The sequence below is a fragment of the Rhea pennata genome, chromosome 10, assembly GCF_028389875.1.
Source record: "Rhea pennata isolate bPtePen1 chromosome 10, bPtePen1.pri, whole genome shotgun sequence".
Lineage (NCBI taxonomy): Eukaryota > Metazoa > Chordata > Aves > Rheiformes > Rheidae > Rhea > Rhea pennata.
Genome location: NC_084672.1, coordinates 24,288,564 through 24,308,870, shown reverse-complemented (window position 1 = coordinate 24,308,870; position 20,307 = coordinate 24,288,564). Strand labels below are relative to the sequence as shown.

The following is a 20,307-nucleotide window of genomic DNA, read 5'->3' as shown; positions in this document are numbered from 1 at the left end:
GACGCTGTGTTCTCCCTGGACGCAGGTCGCACCTGGGGCACCGCAGGGGTCTCCTCTTTGCCCAGCCCCGGAGGAGGCGAGGGGCGCGCTGTGGTCAGAGACGCAGGTGCAGAGCGGCAGGAGCACTGAGGAGACCCGAGGAGGCAGAGGCCCGGGGGGGTTGTGTCGGGGGACGGGCGGTTGGGGGGGGGGGGGAGCGCGCGCCCGGAGTCAAGGGCGGGAAGCCTAACGGCTCCGCTAGGCGGGGGGGCAGGGGAGGGAGTGCAGGCGCCGCGCGCGCCGCAGCTCCGCTGCGCCGGCGGGAGCGCCGCGTGCCGAGGCCCCGCCCCCAGCCCCGCCCCCCCGCCCCCTCAGACCTTTAAGTAGGGGCGGCGGCAGGCGGGAGGGGGGTCCTGCTGAGGCCGGCCATGGCGGTGCTGCCCTGCCTCCTGCTGCTGCTGTGTGGCGCCGCGCTCGGACCCGCTGTGCACCTCGACTTCGCCGAGCACCGCAGCCAGGCGGCCAAGATCAAAGTCAACCCCCGCGGCAACCTCTGGGCCACAGGTAGCGGCGGGAGCCGGGGGGGGGGGGAGGGTGGCTGATCCCCGGGACCCCGTGGGGGTTCCCTCAGCTTCGGGTGGGCGAGGCTGGCTGCGAGTGAGAGACCGGTGCCGCTCGCTCTGGGAGCCTCGAGGGCTGGCTGAGCACTGCCAAACTTGCCTCAGAAGTGGGGTGATGGAGCAGGCTGTGCTGGGTCACCTCAGTTGGTGGCTGGCCCTCCAGGGGGCTCTTGTTGTGGCTCTGGATGATCCCTCTTCTGGGAGAGGGTTGGGATCACCTTCATTCTCACAGTGATCTGAAATGGGTACCAGGGACTCTGGTCTGGAGGGGTTTCTGGCAGCTTGGGGATGTGACAGGCTACGGCCAGCCCCCTGCGCCTCATCCCCACAAAGCAGAGAACAGATGCTGGAGGGCTTGCTGAGCTCTGCCCCAGCAGGCTGGTGCTGTAGCTGGCAAGGGAAGGCACCACACCTCATCGGGGCAGTGATGAGGCTGCCTCAGCTTTATGGAGGAATTCACATTTCAAGGTGATGAGTGCAATATTTCTTTAACCCTAGAGATCTAAACAGCAGAAGCAAAGTTCCCTGAAGTCTAATGTGAAACAAGGACCTGGGACTGCTGAATTATTCTTTGCTAGCTGCTGACTGTATTTATTTGGCTCTTTTAGGCAGGTGTAAACTTGCTTGGTGCTTCTCATGGAATTGTGTTGCTACGAGGTAGCAGATGATAGCTTAATGTCCTTCTGTTGGAACGCCTGCCTCCCTCTCCAGGCTCTTTTGTGGGTACACAAGTGTGTGGTGTTGCAGGTCACTTCATGGGAAAGAAGAGTGTCTCGGGTTCTCCACACCTGGAGTCACCAGAAGATTCTGCTGCACCGACAGTGTTTGGTCCCTCTTTTAGAGCCTTGCTGGAGAATATGATGGAACTGCTTACCCGTGAGCTCCTGAAAATCCTCTTGCAAGAAAGACTTTTGGATGAGAACCAAGGGAAATATGACCTCACTGACCAGGTGAATATTGATTAATAGGAAGGGAGATGCCCTGAACAGGGAGGTAGTGGAGATGTTAGGTGCTTGGCTGGAGATGTGAGTATCTGCCCAGCTGTTAGGATGTTTCTACCCTACCTACCCCTTCTGCTCCTGTTAATGCTCCTTAAACCACCTCTTAAGAGCAGCCACAAAGAGGGCTAAGAGCAAATACTAGCAAAGAGCAGTATCTCTAGGCTTGTGTCCAGTTGGATAGTTGCTAGTTGTCATAAGTGCTTGGGAAGGGCATGAAGATGAGCAGGGGATGTTACAGTGGAGCTGTGGGAGCGGTGATCTTCAGCCCAGGGATTGTTAATGGGCATCTGGATGCAGAAGAGAATGGCTGCTGAGGCTGCCGTAGAAAAATATGTCCCCTCACCTTGCCTTACCCAGCCACAACAGGAACTGGGAAATCCTACCTCCCCTCTCTCTAAAGAGAGGAAAGTAAAGAGGCATGTGGCTTCCTACATACAAGGGAAGGAGCTTGTCCTGCAAAGAGGTCTTGGGCTTCTGATGACCCTTCCTGTGTTGTATTGCCTTGTCAGATCCCTTGTTACTGGGACACTTTGCAAGCTAAGCTAGCAGTGCTAAGGGGAAGTATACATTGCTCATACTGCCATGCAGAACAGGTCTCAGGGAGCAAGTGGGCATCCTCTGCAGCAGGAGCTCTGCTGTGCATCAGCAAATCCTCAGATGCCTCTCCTTGGTGTATCTCTTGCCTTGGTGCTCACCAAAATTCTGGTGTAAAATCCCCCACTGGGGACAATGTGCACACACAGATCCTCACAGGGACATGGAGATAGAGTTGCTTGGTCTGTCTGGCTCAGCCTGGCTGCTGCCTTGTGTGTACTCCCCTTGCATCTCGCCCTTTCTAGTCACTGCAGGAAATAATTAATAGCCTAAAAGCGATGAAATCTGCTTAGACGGGATCTACATATACCATCCTCTGAGTTGCTGTGCTTGAGGAGCTATCTAGTAACACCGCACACAGGTAAAACTGCTTCTGTCATCTGAGTCAAGGCAGCACTTGCTCTTCTTTCTCCTTTTTGGAAGGTGTGAGTGGAACAGAGCTGCAGGGATGTGAGCCTGAGTGGCACTGACTACTCATGCATCTTCCTGATTTGGTTTCAGCAGATTGAGATAAATTGAGGCTCTCCCAGAGAACTGATCCCATCAGAATGGGAGCTGTGTAGTGAAGAGAGAGCTGGGCATTGCTGAAGAAACCAGCCTCTCTGCTCCCATTGAGGTGCTGTGTGCTAATGACAACTGCACTGCTGAAGCTTGTGCTTCTCAGACATAACTGAAGGGGAGGAAAGGGCTCTGAAGGTCCTAGACCTTCCTCCAACCTTCTCTGAGGAGCCTTTGAGGAGGGTATTTTGCTGCCACATGAGCTGTCTGAGATGGTGGGAGGGCTGGTTGATGTGCTCTCCTGCCCCATACACTAGGATGGCAGCAAGTGTGCAGGGCAAGTCCAACTGAAGTGATCCTGTGGCTCCCTTCCATGTAGATAAGTCACACAGTCACTGCTCTCGTTGCAGATATGCTGGGGTGGAGGCTGTCCTAGGCACTGGCACTGTGTTTCAGGCAGCTACCTGGATGTCTGTGCCCTGCTGGCCCTATCAGTGCTCATAGACAGTGCTTGAAGGCAGGCTCTGGGCAGTGTTGAACACCAGCCTTTGGTACATGTCTGTGCTGACTGTTGAAGCTCCATGACTGGAGAGTGCTTTGGCTCCAGCTGGCTGGTTACCTTGTTGTCCTCGTGCCCCCCTGGTGGCTCTACTGGAGGTGGGATGCCCTGCACCCAAGTGGCATCTAAATTAGGTGCCTGATGTGCAGCTGGCTCCTGTCTCTTGCCCCTCACCTCTTCTGACTCTGGGGTACCCAGTTGGTGCCCCAGAGTGCTAGATATCCTTTTCTTGCCTGTGTGGCAGTGGAGACTGCTCTGTGCAGGGTATTACATCCAGTTTTGGCCTTTCAGCATCTACATTTTATCTGACTCAATTCCTACCTACCTGCTCCTTTCTTTACCTCCTCCTTCTTTTCTCTGAGACATTCTTGACTTCAAGTTGCAGATTGATAATACAAATTGTTTCTCCTCAGTGTCTTTGAGCACTATTTGTGTTATACTTTCTACTGGGTCCTTGGTATTTTTTGTTCTCATGTGGATGACGTGCTGTTGCCAGTTCCTGCTGCCTTTTCTTCTTTCTCCATCAGTATGGCTGTTGTTGCTGACCCCAGGTGTCCAACAAGCTTGTGCTTAAATCGATTTGCTTGCCATGTTCACTGGTTGTCTATTGAGCTGTTTGACGTGAGTGAAATTCTCCATCCACCTCTGCTCAGGAGCTATCATTTTCATCTTGATTCAGATTAGAAAAGCACTTTCTTTGGGACCTGTCAGTCAGCAAGGCAGGAATTTTCATGCTCTCCAGATGTTACTCCATTGCACTGATGCACTTGCTGTGCTGTGCAGCAGGGTAAGCATCATGGCAGGGGGGACAGGCTTTTTATTTATGTGTGTATGTATGTATGTGTGTGTGTGTGTATATATATATATATATATATATATATGTATATATATAAATCAAGCTTTTTCCTTTCTGGAGTTGTCACTGGTGATTGACAGACTGGTTCTTCCTTTCTATGGGGCCCCTCTAAAGTACCCCAAGACTTAATCTTTTTGTTTGCTCTCCTTTTGTGTGAGTTAGTCCAGCCTGCTGCTCTTAGGATTTAGTCTTCCCAAGATGACATCCATCCCTTTGCAGAGCAGGAGTCCATGGGCTGCTTCACGCTGTGGGCAGCAGAAGTCACACAGAGCAAAAGGGCTTTGCGGAATTTCTTTAACTACATGCAGCAGGAAGTCTTGACTCTCAAGGTGTTGGGAGGGAATGTCACGGTGCCTCCCTGTTCCTATACATGACAAAGATTTCACTGACAGGGGAGGATCATCTCAGTGCTGGGGGTGGGTGGGAAGGACTGTCATCTCATTGCATAAGTGTCAGCATTTCTGCAGAAGGTAAACAGCCCATGTGAATGAACTGAGATGACTTTAGAGTTGTGGGGAGAGCCCTTCTGCATGAACACAAATCCTGTCCCACACAGCCCTTGGATTTCTGAGCAACAAGCAATTCCACAAAATCCCTCTGTGTCTTGCTTTTTGCTTTCTTGCTTTTGATTCCTGCTGAATCAATCCCTAAGGCTGCCCTTTACCTGTAATATGACCTGGAGGCTGCTGTCTCATTGCAGCAGAGCTGTATTGCAGTGAAGTTCACCTCTGACATTGTCCAGCTGTTGGAGTGAGAGTGTGGGAGGGGGAATCTGGGCCTCTGGCTCCTTTTGTTGTATGCTGTCCCTCTAGTCCCTGCTATCCTGAGCCACCTGCAAAAGCACTTTCTTAGTCCAGCCTGGAGCATCAGTCTGGTCTTCTGACTCTGTGCTGCCTAGGCAGGCAGATAACGTAGTCAGCAGCCGCATATGAGACAAGCGGCTCACTGTTGTGCTCTTCCTTGTAGGAGACAGGGCTTTTAACAAAGGTGCTGGAGAAGTATTTTTCAAACTGAAGAAGCACAGCCGCAGAGGATGGGGTCTGCAGGCTCATCTATGTACAGCGAATGAAGGAGAGCAACTTCCTTGTGGGTTACTGTAGCAACATCACATTTATTTTTTTTCTGTAATACTGTTAATAGTGATTGCCTGTATGAAAGCAGAGCCTCCCTGTACATTTCCTGTATGTTTTCTGCTTTCTTAATGTCTAATGTGCACCTGTGAATAAAACCAGCTCTTTGCACAGACCAGCTCAGCCTTTCCTTTGGGGACAGAAATGGGAGAAAGCTGTGGATTGTGCTGGGGGATGGAGGGAAGTGCTGGGATCACTCTCAACACTGATGGAGTTGGGTTGTGATTTTTCTCTTTATTGTGAGTGTTTCTCCTTCCTGGGGGCATGTGGTGCCAGATAGTGTAGAGCACATCCTGCTCTGTGCATTATTGCCACTTGCCATCTAGTGATGCAGCCCTAGGGCTTGAGCAAGGCTTTCAGTGCAAGCGTGCTGAGCTCCAAACATTTCCTCTTAGCAGTCAGGAGAGGATAGGATTCACTCCCTGTAGCCTCTACTCACTAAGGGTGACATGAACTGCTGTATAATAAAATTGCAAGCTTGCAGCGCTTGCTGCTGGAGCAAACCCCTGTGGCATCAGTGTGACCTCCTAGCTGGAGAGATTAGCAGTGGTTTAATGGCAAACTGTCATGAAAACAAAAGGCATCTTGCTCAGGTTCTGGATATGGTTTCTGGTCTGAGCATGGTCATATGGTCCTATATTGGCAGGAATCCAGGGTTTCACATGTACATGTGACCCAGAGGTGGACCTTGTTTTGCAGTCCTTCCTGTGCTGGCTGTGATGACTAGGCACTCAGCCTGGTTTTGGTCCCCTCTGGGATTGTCACCTGGTGCAACTTCAGCTCATGCACACAGTTAAAAACATTCATGCAAACAGAGGTACAGCTCCTGGATCCTCCATTGTGCAGGACAGCTGAAAAAGGCAGATGTTATTTTAGATCTGACTGAAAAAGCCTCTCTGAAAGAGACAGTACAACCCACAGAAGTGCTGAAAGATGGGAAACAAGCTTTGCAAAGAGAAATAGATCCAGGTGCTGAACCTGCTCTCCTATGTCCCAGGTAAGTATCCACAGCTTGAGCTAGTTCCTGGAGAGCTTTTCAGTAGCCAGGCTCTGACCTAATTTAAAAGAGTTGAAAGATTTAAAAGATGTTGAAGCTTTTTGCAGCTAAGTAAACCCAGTCCCAAGCAGAGATCGCAGAATCACGGAATGGTTGAGGTTGGAAGGGACATCTGGAGACCATCTAGTCCAACCCCCTGTTCAGGCAGGGTCACCTAGAGCATATTAGACAGGACTGCGTCCAGTCAGGTTTTGAATTTCTCCAGACAAGGAGACTCCATAACCTCTCTGGGCAACCTGTTCCAGTGCTCTGTCATTCTCACAGTAACAAGTTCTTCCTTATATTCAGGCAGAACTTCCTGAGTTTCAGTTTGCACCCACTGCCTCTTGTCCTGTGGCTTGGCACTACTGAAAAGAGTTTGGCCCCATCTGCTTGACACACCCCCTTAAGGTATCTGTATACATTGATAAGATCCCCTCTCAGTCTTCGCTTCTCCAGACTAAACAGGCCCACTTCTCGCAGCCGTTCCTCATAGGGCAAATCCCCCAGTCCTCTGATCATCTTTGTAGATCCACGCTGGACTCTCTCCAGTCGCTCCGTGTCCCTCTTGTCCTGGGCACACCAGAACTGGATGCAGTACTCCAGGTGAGGCCTCCCCAGGGCTGAGTAGAGAGGGAGGATCATCTCCCTTGACCTGCTGGCAACACTCTTCCTAATGCACCCCAGGACACCATTGGCCTTCGTGGCCACAAGGGCACATTGCTGCCTCATAGTCAACTTGTCATCCACCAGCACTCACGGGTCCTTCTCTGCAGAGCTGCTTTCCAGCAGGTCAGCCCCCGGTCTGTCCTGGTGCCTAAGGTTATTTTTCCCTAGGTGCAGGACCCTGCACTTGCCCTTGTTGAACCTCATGAGGTTCTTCCCCACCCAACTCTCCAGCCTGTCTGGATTTCTCTGAAGGGCAGCACAGCCTTCAGGCGTATCAGCCACTCTTCCCAGTTTAGTATCATCAGCAAACTTGCTGAGGAGGTCCAGGTCACTGATGAATAAATTGAACAAGACTGAATCCTGTACCGGCTCCTTGGGGACACCACTAGCCACAGGCCTCCAACTAGACTCTGCACTGCTGACAACAAACCTCTGAGCTCTGTCAGTTCTCAATCCACCTCACTGTCCACTCATCTAACCCACACTTCCTGAGCTTGCCTAGGAGAATGTTACGGGAGGCAGTATCAAAAGCTTTGCTGAAATCAAGGGAGACAACATCCACTGCTCTCCCCTTGTCTACCCAGCCAGTCATGCCATCATAGAAGGCTATCAGATTGGTTAAGCAGGATTTCCTCTTGGTGAATCCAGGCTGGCTACTCCTGATCACCTTCTTTTCTTTCATATGCTTGGAGATGATGTCCAGAATGAGCTGCTCCATCACCTTTCCAGGGATGGAGCTGAGGCTGACTGGCTTGTAGTTTCCTTGGTCCTCCTGCTTGCCCTTTTTGAAGACTGGAGTAACATTGGCTTTCTTCCAGTCCTCAGGCACCTCTCCCCTTCTCCACGAATAGGAAAGCAGGAATCTAGAAATTTTCACCATGTGAAAGAAATGAGTCTGATCCTGCTTATTGACCTGCTAAAAGGCCTTCTCATTGTTCTTAGTCATGCAAGTGAGGTTGCAGCTGAAGAGCCCAGTCTTCTGGACCCAGAGAGGAGGAACAGGACTTCTGAGAAGTTCCTTGTTGCTAGTTATGGGGAGGCAGCAGGAGTGGGGTCACACCATCCTAGAGACTTGTGTGAGTGGCAGATGGGATTGTGACAGATCTGGCCTTTTGCCAGGAAACTAATTTAGGAGAGAGTTATGTAGGTCACTTGTCTGTGTGCCTCCCGCCAAGGGCAGATGCCCTTCTAGGGGCTCCACAGAGCTTGCATGGACTGTAGAGTGCACCTCCTGCAGCAAGGTAAAGAAGGGCATGAAGGGGAACCACCTGAAATGGGTGACTGAACACAACCCTGTGAACAGGATCTGATTCTGGAGTGCCTCTTACAGGTGTGCTGAAAGAGATCATTGCCCATCAGACTGCCCTGCATGGCGCTGGCATCAGCCCGGCTGCCTATCCAGCAGACAGCCCTGATGCAGGGCTCACCAGCATGGTGGTGCACCTCTGGAGCCCCATATAGTGTGTTCACCCCCATGGCAGTCACATTGCCCAAAACCAGGGGTTTTGCTCCTCTGCCATGTCAGGGCAGGGTCAATTCTGCTTTTTAAGATTAGATGGGCACTGCTGCACTCTTAGAGCATCCTCCAGGCTGGCCATATCCCTGCTGGTCTCTACTTATGGTACATCACAAGGATGGCTTGTGGTCCTTTATCCTTGATGCCAAGAAAGTATTTTTGTGTGCTGTGACTGATCTGGGATGATGGTAGGACTGCCCACACTGATAATCAAGGAAGCCTGCTGTCTGTGCCTGTGGCTCACCTTGGCCCTGCAGCTTGCTTCTCTGACATATGGAAAAGCCAAGTGATTCTGTTGGTCAGGGGCTGGGAACCACCAAACCATTCTGCAAACTCTTTTTCCTAAGGGGGAGTTCCCCATAAAACCCCTCTGTGAACAACTGACAGTGACTCACCTTTCTTAGCTGCCCCCCCCCCCCACACACACATCATTGCAGCAGATTCTTAAGGGAACAACCGTGCCTGGTTAGATAAACAAGACAATTTAGCTAGTGATTAGTTTAAACTGCTGCTTTGGGGGGGGGGGACAACGGGGAGCTATAAAAAATTAACACTGTCTTGCACAGTGTGGATCCTGCTCCGGATAGCTGGACTGACCTCAGGACCCCCCCCACCAGGTGAGAAGATGACAGCTGCAAGGTGATTCCTTAGTGGCTGACTGGACATCGAGGGACTGAATTTCAGAAGAGGGCAATTTAGTTGAGAACTTGAAATGTATGTAGAATAATATTTAGTGCCCAGCTATAGCAAATTAGACAGAGATTAATCTAAGAGTGAGTAATAAATGCTTATTTACTTGTGGCCATGCTACACCTTGGAGTCCTTGCTCTTTTACAGTCCTCCTTAAGATAGTGAACATTCAACAGACTCCTTGGCACAGCACCACCTCGGCGCAATGCCACACAATGCTTTTCAGATTTAAACTCAAGTTCTTTCCTATCAGTTATTTTCTGTCTTGCTCCACCATCTCTCTTCAACATTTATGCCTCTATAGCCTTCCTGGGATGGAACAGACTGCCCAATGTTCAAAGCCCAATCTGGACCTCCAGCTCCAGGTACCTGTTTGGGCCCAAATCCCGCAAAAGAATTGCCTGACAATTTCCTATGCTCCTAGATATGTTCTGCACAGGACTTCCTGGAGTCATCTAGATATCCAGGTTTGGTTTTGCCCACTTTGAAGGAGAGGTTGGAATGAAAATAAATCTCCCTTTGCTAGCCTCATGTTTCAGTGCATGCACCACATCTCTCTTAAGAGCCACTGCTGCTTAGAAGAGGGTCTGCTCCTCTTTTGGATGTCAGTTGCAGTCCTAGACACAGCTCTGCCTGGCACTAACTGTATATGTTGGGGCTTCTCACTTAGAGATGTTTGTCGCACATCACAACCCTGTTCCTAGTGACACCTTCTGGCTGTCTCTGGTCTGCAGCAAATTCAGTGCAATGTCCCCTACCTTTCCCCTAAAAGCTGTGCCAGTTTGCAGCAATGTTGAATTCCCCTGCAGAGGAGGCTGAGTTCCCAGCACCATCGATGGAGAGGACGTGGACAGCAAAGCTCTCACTTGTTATTAGGCTTCTAATGACATATTTGTAAAAATAGGTGCATAAGAAGAGTTATGAGCCCAAATGCCTTTGGGGATTTTACCTGAAAGCGTCAAGTTCTAACTTTGGAAATTTCTTCCAGAGACTTCCAGAAGGGACAACTTCTCTCAACTGACTTTACATGGAACTCTGGTCCTAATTCAGGTGGGCTGGCTAGCTTAGATACCTCATGGTAAGTTTTGTACTACTTGAGCTCAAGTAGGCAGTCCAGATTTTGACTGGTGTCATTAGCACAGGAAAAAATGACAGTAAGTTTGATGTCTATTGTTGCCCTTATGCTCAAACTAGGTGTTTGCATCATTAACAGGGAGCTAACGACATGTGGAGCAGAGACGCAACCTGCAGTGCTCCCTCCTCGCCCCCCCCCCCCCCCCCCAAAAAAAAGTGTGCAAGTTACCTGAGTATTCGGAAAAACTCCTCCTTTGAAATTAGCCCATTGCTGTCAAGGTCATACATCATGAACATAAGCCCTGACATCTCCTCTGGGGAGCCTAGTAGAGCAAAGCACAACACAAGCAGACCTCAGGGGATTAGCACAGACCTTGCAGAGGGACCTTCTAAGGTCCTGGTGAGACTTTCTGGGCAAATTACTGACATCACTGCAGAATGTACAGTGAAACACACATCCTTAAGGCTACAAGGTACTGAGACAGGTGGCCAGATTCTGCACTCTTCTACCAGAACAGACTCGTTGACATAGCTGGGGACAGCACTGCTCTGTGATCTACAGACTAGCAGCTCATCAAAACATATGTGCATATTGTCAGTCAACTCAGACTCACAACCTTCCCTTCTGTTCACATCGAGATAGCAGGGTAACATCCAATGAAGAGAGCCTGGAGATCTCTTCTTTTAGTGATTGGCATCCCATGCGGCAACCTATTTTGAAACAGTCAGTCACTACCCTATGCCTCTATTTAACTAGTAGCCAGGAGTTTATCCTGAAGTTGGATGTGCCCTGTCTTTTAGATTCTCTAGCAGGAGAAATAAAAAGACAGGGTGCCAAGTCAATAACGTTCTCCTATCCCCCAGACCAGCACTTGGTCCTACCTTTCATGAAGATCACCAAGACCTCCAGGAAATCACAGAAGGAGATGTACCCATTGCCATCTTTCTTGGCTGAGGAGACCATGGACTTCCCAACATGTCCTAGGGCTTGAGTCCCAAGCACCAGTCAGCTCAGCTCACACATCAGAAACTCTTTGCCTTTCTGTGAAGAGTCAACATTGAGGTCACTAGCCTCTGACTTGTCAATATCCCACACCTGTGGGATGAGAACTGATCAGATTCACAATACAACTGTCTGGGATCACTTTGGGACACTTCTTCAAAAACCTATTTGCAGTAAGGCCCTGAGCATTTTCCCCCATGAGAATGATGCCATAGGTGGAGCGGAATTCCCCACCCTTGGGGATGCTCATCACTGATCTGGACCAGGCCCTGAGCGCACTGATGTGTCTTTACTATTAGCTCTGCTCCAAGCAGGCAACTGGAATGGCAATCTCTAAGGTCCCTTCCAGCCTTGAGTGCCACTCTGCTCCATGATTAGTGCTGAAGACTCAGGCCAATACTGCTGCATCTGAGGGATCCATCATGTACCTAACTCAGTGTTGTCTACACCCATGTACAAATCTGAGCAATTAAATGTCTGATAAATATTTCCAAAGTTCCAAGATTTGACTTCTCTGCTTCTTTGTCACAACCTCCTTCAGCAGGTCCTTCTCCCTCATTTCTGATGTTCTGAGTACCAGCACACTCCTTTCCAAGTAGATGTTCAGATCTTCAGTAAACACCTTCTGCTTTTCCCCGCTATTAAAAAACAGTATTTGTGGTAGATAGGAATTCCATGGTCATCCAGGGAGCCTCAGCTGTCCATCCCTACCAACTTCTGGTATCTTCTGAGAAACCAGTTGCTTTTGAGTTCTCTCTTTTGCCTGATATCTGATTACATGGAAGCCTAACCCCCAGCGAGCAGGTGCACCCCATGAACAAAGCCACCATGTCTCCTTGTCCAGTCCTGGACCAGGAACTACAGATCCTGCCATAAATCTACCTTGCTGTGTTTTCTAAATGGATTTCCTTCCTGAGCTTCCAATCCTTATACTGCTCCACAAAATGGCTATGAATATGAAATATTGAGTATGAAAGATGTGAAAGATAAAGCATCCCTGTAACTACCAAAGACTTAAGGAAACTTAAGGTTTAGGGTGCTAACCTCAGATGTGCTACTTGATACTCATGCTGAAGAATGCTGCTGAGGTCCACTCCACAGTCCTGAGGGACTATGGATAATATTCATGTTGAGGTAACTTACCACACCTACAGCTTGATCTTCTCAAAGCACCTGAGTGACTTCTGATAGTCACCCATGGCTGTTATATTTCTTGGGTGTTTTGAGACCATTACCCTAGAAACCTTTGCATTTGTTCTCCTTGCTGCTCTAGACCAAGGCCATCCCTCTATGTCTCTGCTTGGACTCCTCCTACTCATAAAGCTCAAATGCCTCAATGTTCTCGAGAACCTACTCACAGCAGAGCTGGTTGCTTCTGCACAATGTAAGCAGAGGTGCACTGAGGTGAATGATTCAAATGAGGATCACTTGGATCTGTGTACTTGGAGTGCACAGACTGTCACAGGGCAGAACTGCAGCAAAAATGCCCAGCAGTTCAGAGCATGATTGTCTATGGGGCGACCACAGCATATCTTCTGGACTTCTCCCACAGCTGTGGCTATGACATGACTGCAGAAGTAGGAGAAAGAAGTGAAGCAAGGTAAGAGAAATGACCTGTACCACTGACATTTGCTCGTATTTAGTTCTGGGACTGTCCCATGAGGAGGAACTGACTCAGAGTGACATGGGTGAAGGGCCACTGCCACCACTTGGTGTCATTGGCATCCTAGGGTTAGCAAAGTGCTTTATGTCATGCTCAGTCATGCAGGACTGGCTCACCTTCTATACCCTCAGCAAAAATCTCTGGCCTCATGATGGCACGCTTCCTCCTCCAGAGCCTCTTGAGATTTCTCTTCCGTAGGAAAGCAGTAAACTAGGCAATGAAAAAGCTTGTTATGCCAGGATAGAAAGGAGCAGAAAGGAAAGCAGGTTGCCATCAGGAAACAGAACAGGATCTTAATCTTGTATACATATTTGCCATCCCCCGTGCTCTTCCAGGGGGAGCTTTTCTCATCCCAATATGACCACCAAACGTTAACCTGACCAAGGTAAACACAACTGGTTCTAAGGCAAGAGAGATGGACCATTCCAGCTAGACATCCACAAAGCTTTTTGTATAGGCTTTCTTTGCAGCATCTGCTGCTGGTGAACATGAGATGCCATTCTTTAATGGATGGAAATGGTTCTAGAACAGCAGGGACAAAAATAGCCAGGTTTAGTTATTCTCTTGAGATTTGAAGGTGTGTGCTGAGGTATATGCGTTAGCAGCTGTGGAGCAAGGAGGAGATCTAGGCTTCTTGCACAATCCCTACAAAATCTGTGTTAATTACAGCTGGATCAAATGGCTTGCTATGCATAATCTAAGACAACCTCATTCCTGCTTACAGACTGTCACAATTCTTCGTATTTTTAAAAATTATTGAACAAGTAATTGTTGGTAACTTATCTAACAATATTTCTGACCCCGCCCTGCAGATCAGCCCTGAGGTCTTTCAACTGCTTTTGAGGTAGAAGTATGCTTTCTGTCTGGATGGAAGAAACAGATATTCAGAGGACCCTCTACCCATAGCCACAACATTAGGTGTGTACCACTTATGTATGTTCAGACACAGGCTTGCATTGCAGTCCACAGTGGGGTAGCACTGCTCTATTCATTAATTTCAAAGTTAGCATGGAGATACCAGATATGGGAGTATTGGTATCGCTTTCTTTAGGCCTCTAACAACAGGGATTGTGAGAGAAAGTTTGTTCTGTAAATTACAAGCTAGGCTGAAAGTGCTAATTACAGGCCTGTAGATTAACAAGCAAAGCATGGAAAGGATCAACTTGTTTTTTAGTTACAGCAGACTCTCAGAAGAATGGCTGTAAACTGTAATTTTCAAGGACTGGGTTTCCTGAAGCTAACATGGTAAAATTCCCAACAAGTCATGTTCCAAAGGCTAATGCACAGGGGCACTGATTTACCGAGTCCCTCTCTAGGTTAAGGCTGCCTTTGACCTCAGGTGTCCTGCATATTGTGGACTCAGAGCAAGTCCTATGGGGCAAATTGCAATTGTTGTAGTTGCTGTAAGGCGGGAGAGAGATGGCGGACCAACTCCTGGGCTTTTTCTGTACAGCATTCACTATGGAAGGCATTTGGGGCATTCAGTACTTCTGCAGTGCTCTCATCCTGTTGCAGTAGAGCTCTGCCAGGGATGAGGCTGGACAGATGCTCTGGGAACTGACGCTCACACTTTTTTAGTGGAGAAAGCAACATCCATGAAGTATTGCCTGGCTTTATCTAAACATTCAGCTCTGTCAGGAACAATACCATGAAATACATCATTTGAGGGAGGATTTTCCAAAATCACCATGAAATTCCTTTTTTTTTTTTTCCAACCAGTCTGATGTTTTCATCAGCACTGGTCAGAGGTGAGGCCATGGCTAGTGGGAACTAGGAATCCATATGGCCCATTCCCTTTCCTTCCCCATCGTGTCTTCCCCGGGGAAAGCGGGCAGGCAGTGAGCTGTTGCACGGGCCATGACTGCCCTCAGACCCACTGATCCCTCCTGTTGCCAACCTGATGCTTGGCTCAAAAGTGGTCTTCCGACATGCTTTTAAAGCACCAGGTGTGTTTCACCCTGGCAGTTTCCAGAAATGGTACCCTCTTGAATTGCCAATATATATTCTACTCAGGAAAAACAAAAGCTTAGATTCTTGGGACCCCAGGAGGCCACCCAGCTGCTCATGTCCTGTGGTACCCCAGAAGATACCGTGGACACCCAGGTGGATGTAGGGCCCTGTCTTGGCTCTAAAGAGCTCTAGTGAAGCGCCGAGGCCCAACGTGGGAAAGGGGATGCCCATGCTGACGGGCGGAGGGTAAAGCCTAAGGAGAGTGCTGTGCCCAGAAGGATAGGAAGCAATGGTTGCAGTGGGTCAACAGGCCTCCAGCTGATGGAAGAGACCCTGGGAAGCAGAGAGTGAAGGCTCTGCTCTCTACTTGCTGAGCTCTGTGAGTGCATTTACACCAGAGCACCTCATTCCCTGTTCAAACAAGTGGAGGATGCTCCCTGCCTCTGCACACATCAAAGGGGCTGAGAACAAGCCTCCTGTTCTGCTCTGTTCTCTCCGAGCTGTGCAGGCTCTGGGGCTCCTTAGTTACTACTCAGACCCCTCCCACGCTCCCTACCCATACCTCTCTGCTTCAGTGGCTGTTGCAGAGCCACAATGCTGCATACAGTCTAGCCTGGAACCAGAACATGAGGTCCCTGAAACAAGTGAGAAGGGCTGGACCCACAGCCCTGCAGCTGACCAGCTCTGAGGGCTGCCCGTGAACTGGGACCTGTCAGGTGCCACGCTGCCCGGGCAAGTGCTGAGTAAATCCAGTGAAGGGCAGGACACTGGGGAAGAAACAGGTACAGAGGGCCTTGGGTATCCCCTTTGCTGACATAGGCAGAGTTCTTCCACAGCCCAGCCTGGTAGCTCCATGCTTTTCTCAAGAACTTTTGCACTCTGCTAGCTGGAAACAGCGCAGTGGGGAGCCTCTCTGTCCTTCCCTTCAAGTTTCTCCATTCAGCTGTTTCAAAGGGTCCAAGGCAAGTAGCTGCATCCCAGCACCTAGTGATGCAGTGGGTGATCTTACCCACCAGCACCAGCAGCCTCCTCCTATGTCATCTTCATGGTCCCATTTGGACCATGTCCTTCTGGCTCCCTATGGTCTCCAGAAAAGTCATGAGCAAGGGTTGGACAGCCTGATTCCACCAACTTCATGAAGCTCCTATTTACCCTCACTGCTTTTTCTCTAACGAATCTTGCTTGGAGTAGGACTAGCCATGCCCTTCCTCCAGCTATGGGAAGAGGTTGCTGCCATTCACTGCCTTCTGAAGTTTGCTAAAAGCTCTTTAACACTGTGAATGTTTTAATGCAGTTTGCTTAGATGTTGACTCCAGGACAGGGAAACCTCAGCTAGATTTCCAATCACATGACAAATAGGGCATGGCAGCTTCCAGCTCCTACTGAACAAGACATCCAGGACAGCTGTGTTCCTGTGAAAGGGCAATCCAGAGGGCCACCAAGTACTGGGCATGAAGGGCTCCTATAGTGCCAGCTACATGCCATCAACGTAGTTTGCTGTCAGGAAATGAGCAGCCTGGCACCTGGGGCACCAAAGCAACACATCACAGACCAAACACATCGAATCCTGCAAGGTCTGTAGAACTGCTTCCAGTATCCCTGGGGCCAATCTGCTCCAATCCCATCCATTACCATTGCCTCCCAGTGCAACCTGTCCCAGCCCACTTCCCACTGCTTGTGCTTGGTGCTCTTTGGTGGGAAGCAGTCACACAGGAAGATCTTGGCACAATGACTGACTTTTGGCAGTGTGAGATCAAGCAAGTAATTTGGCAGCCTGAGAAGCAAAGGTCATCGTAGTTCTTACCTCTTTCATGTTGGCAATATGTGTGCAAGGACATATCTCTGAGTTTTTGAACCTGTTCCAGAGTGTAGCCATGCACAGGGATGAATTCATGTTCCCATTCCCAGGATTTTGTAGTAGAATGAAGCCTAAAATAGTCCAAATATTTTGCTTTTGCCATGCTGGGCAGCCCTGGCTCATGGGTCTGTCTTTGCCAGTAGGGAATGATCCAAGTTCATCATGTTCTAAATGTCCATTGAAATATATTAGTTTAACCACAGAGAGGGAGAAACTACAGACCAGGGAGCTGTGAGGCAGCCTAGAGCATTTCTCCATTTCTTATGAATGAAGCTACTCAAGCCAATAGGGCCAGCCTGTAGGTGGACCTGCCAGGTGCGGTTAGGAAACAGCATGGTCTTTGTCCAGCACGTGGGACAAAAACCTAGGTGGTTCTCATGGCAGCAACTGGGTGTGCTGACTCCTAAACCATAGGCTTCAGGTCCATTGGCAACATGCACAGAGCCATCTGCAATCAGATCCTGGGGCTCTGGATTCTACTTACCCCGTGTTCACCAACATGCAACACAAAGATCCCTGTCTCTTTGATCAATATTTCTTCACAGACAGGCAGCAATTCCCCACCTACCTGCCAATGTCCAGCTATGATGTGCCAAGTTAACGTACCAGCCATAAAAGCTAGATGTTGCTCTGAGCACCTGCAATGAGATGACAGATTGCCAACTACATTGGAGACAAGATAGAGGAAGAGATGGATGTTTGGTCAGACCTGCATATGCCTTTCCATGGCCACAAGACTGATCCCCAGAGAGCACTGAACAGATGGGCAGCTACCTGCAACATGGGTCTCTGAATACAACAGGCAGCTTGAGGCTGTGTGGAAGGACACGCATTTGAGGTATGTAGCAGCAGTGTTCCGAGTCCCAAGATAGGCTTGGAGATCTCTGCTGAGATGAAGATGATGCAGACAGAGGCCATGAGTCAAGAGCTGAGACATGCAGCAATTACAGGTATGAGAGAGGACTAAGCCAGCGTGCACTAGGCTGTTCCCCAGCCTCTTGGACAGTTTTGTTTTACAGGTCTCACATGCTCAAGCTTCTGGCCCTTTTCTCCCAAGGCCAACTCCTGGAGGATGTCTGTCACACTCATCTCTTTCTGACCATACACAGCCTGCTCTGATGCTGTGCGTGTGGCTGGGTGCACCTGTGGGGCCATCCAACACGTGCTAAACCTGCTAGGGTCCCAAACCTCCTTGGACTCTGCCAGTCCCACTAGCCCCATACGGCAGAGCAAGGACAGTGGGGCCAATTGTCAATACTGTGCACCCTCCTGCCCTCCTCTGCCACCTCACACACTCCACAGCAGGCATGTTACAGCCTGCCTGGTGAGTTGCTCCGCAGTGGGAAGCAGTGATCAGCAGGGACATCTCCACAGGCCTCCCCACTGGCTAGATAAGATGAAGCTTTTCCCCCCATGACTGCACGATACCATCCAGACCACTGCTCTGGCAGTGATGGGACACTGAATGGGGCAGGACCTTGGCCAGCCTTCATGGAGCCCCAGCCTGACTCTAGCTGCTGTCTGAGTTGAGGCACCTTCTGCACAGGAGACAGGGAGGGCTGAGGGTGGCCATGAGAAGATTCCTGTCATCTACCAGCAGGGCAGGATGAACACTACCCATACCTGGAGCAAAGAGTGGCCTCTCAGGACTCCCACTGAGGCCCTGTTTGTCTGAAAGCTGTCCTGCTTGCCTAGGCATGTCCCTCTGCCTTCCCCACCTTGGCTGCTGGCTTTTTCATACATGGTGACTGATCTGACTTTGCAACGCAGTTGATGCAGAAGATGTTTTGTGCTGCTTCACTCATCCCTCTCCTGCTTCTTCAGGTGATCTGTATCAAGTGACTCATCTGTAATTGTCCTGTTCATCACTGGCAACCAAGCAAAGCAGAAGCTATTGAATAAAGATGGCTATCAAAACTGAACACAGAGTGATTATGGCAGGGAGCAGTGCCCTGAACTTGTGGCTGTGAGCTCCTTGTGTCCTCAGTGTATGACAGCCAAAACCAGTCCTAAGACCTGTTCCCTGGAAGTTGTCCAGTGAGCTAAAATCCTTTAATGTCTCTAGTCCTACTGTCTCCAGAAAATAACAGAAACATCTGGAAAATGACAAGGAGAGAAATATATTTAAAAAAAAAAACAGACACACACACACACACAAAGAACATTTACTAACATAGCTTCAGGCTTCCTGTAGGACCTTTTAATGGATGCAGAGTGCTGGATAAGGTGTAAATCCAGTAGTTTTTCCACATTTGCCGACCCATGAGCACATCAGCTTGCACATCTGCACCTGATGGAAGTTCATGTTCTCACTACCACCACTGCATTTCTGTCAGCGCGTAGGACTGCAGCAGTACATAGGAGTGGGAAGGTTTGTGTGCAAAGTGGCGATTCAAGGAAAACCCTTTTCCAGCCAGCGGTGATTTAAGCACCTAATTCCTCTCAGGAGCCTTTCTAAATTTCAGGCTCATTCACCCTGTAGGACCCAATCCCATAACCCTCAGTGCCTTCTGGGCACAGCTAGTGTGGGGAGTGCTGCTATTTCTGGTTTACAGGCAGAGGAGCAAGAAATCCTACAGAATACCCTTGTGTGTTGGTGCCCTTCCACCCAAATACACTTGCTGTGTTGCTGAGCACTTCATCAGCTCCCTTAGAGGTGAGGGAAAGTGGGGTTCCCCTGAGTTTTGTGACAGTAGGGCATTTCTCCAAAAAACAGGCTTGTGGCATTGCATAATTCTGTTCCTCTGAATAGCATGAAAACAGCAGTGTTCCAATCTCTTTCTGAGGCATTCCCACCACTTCCCAGGAACCTGTGCTGAGGCAGCCCAGACAGTTCCTGACTTAGCCCAGCTGGTTTCTGGAGCAGCCTGCTAAAACCTGGAGCAGCAACAGTGCTGAAGGAAGGTCTGTGAATGATACCCACCTCCTGAGCTCCAGCATCCTGCCATGGAGAGGCACAGCACCACCAGGTGCCAGGCCTACATGGTGAGAACTGCAGCCTTTGCAGAGAAGTGGTGGATGGTACAAAGGAGGAGAAAGAAGGGAATGTATCTGATGCCCATCCAGCTCCCTGGCCCTGTCAAATCTATCAGCCCAAAGCAGCCATGTGGGTTTGGCTAAGCTATTGCAGAGTTTCTCCCCTTACTGCTTCTCCTAGTTTCAGAGAACGTTATGAGTGACGATCTAATTCCTAGTGAGACCACTTCTCACCCCAGACAGAGCACCTCAGATGGTTGTATTTTCCCCATCTTAATTAATCTTATCCTGCTAATTACCAGGCATCTCTTCAGTTTTCCCTTTTCCACACTGGGGAGAGAGGTGTTTCCACCACTCCAAGAGATCAAAACCCCACAGGCATCCAGCAATCAACCCCCAGAATCTCTGCCATTTGCTGTGAACCCCACGGCTCCCTCCACTTTGTCGATGCAGCTGTAAATGGAGCTGACGCTACGTCCCTGGCATTGCCTGCACTGGCACACACATCTGCAGCACAGATTTGCATAGAGGTGTCCCAGCTATGTTGCTTTTTGTTTGTTTGTGTTTCAATAACCTCCATGGAGGGAGTCAGTGTTCAGACTGGGGAGCATGAATTCAGCACTTAAGGTGAAATG

At 49.5% G+C, this 20,307-nt stretch overlaps 1 protein-coding gene across 1 annotated transcript; it reads left to right on the top strand.

Annotated features, from left to right (window-relative positions):
- Nucleotides 1-354: 354 nt before the first annotated feature.
- On the top strand, nt 355-5,355 carry NMB (neuromedin B). The gene is made up of 3 exons (XM_062583835.1): nt 355-543; nt 1,347-1,549; nt 5,074-5,355. Exons 1-3 carry the CDS (start codon nt 408-410, stop codon nt 5,119-5,121), a joined length of 387 nt encoding a protein of 128 aa, XP_062439819.1. The 5' UTR covers nt 355-407; the 3' UTR covers nt 5,122-5,355.
- Nucleotides 5,356-20,307: the final 14,952 nt, after the last annotated feature.

What these genes read in the sequence shown, in the direction of transcription:
- NMB (XM_062583835.1), top strand. Translation starts at nt 408, where the DNA reads ATGGCGGTGCTGCCCTGCCTCCTGCTGCTGCTGTGTGGCGCCGCGCTC. An exon ending in CGGCAACCTCTGGGCCACAG is followed by an intron (nt 544 to 1,346) that starts GTAGCGGCGGGA and finishes GTGGTGTTGCAG; the next exon opens with GTCACTTCATGGGAAAGAAG. An exon ending in AATATGACCTCACTGACCAG is followed by an intron (nt 1,550 to 5,073) that starts GTGAATATTGAT and finishes TCTTCCTTGTAG; the next exon opens with GAGACAGGGCTTTTAACAAA.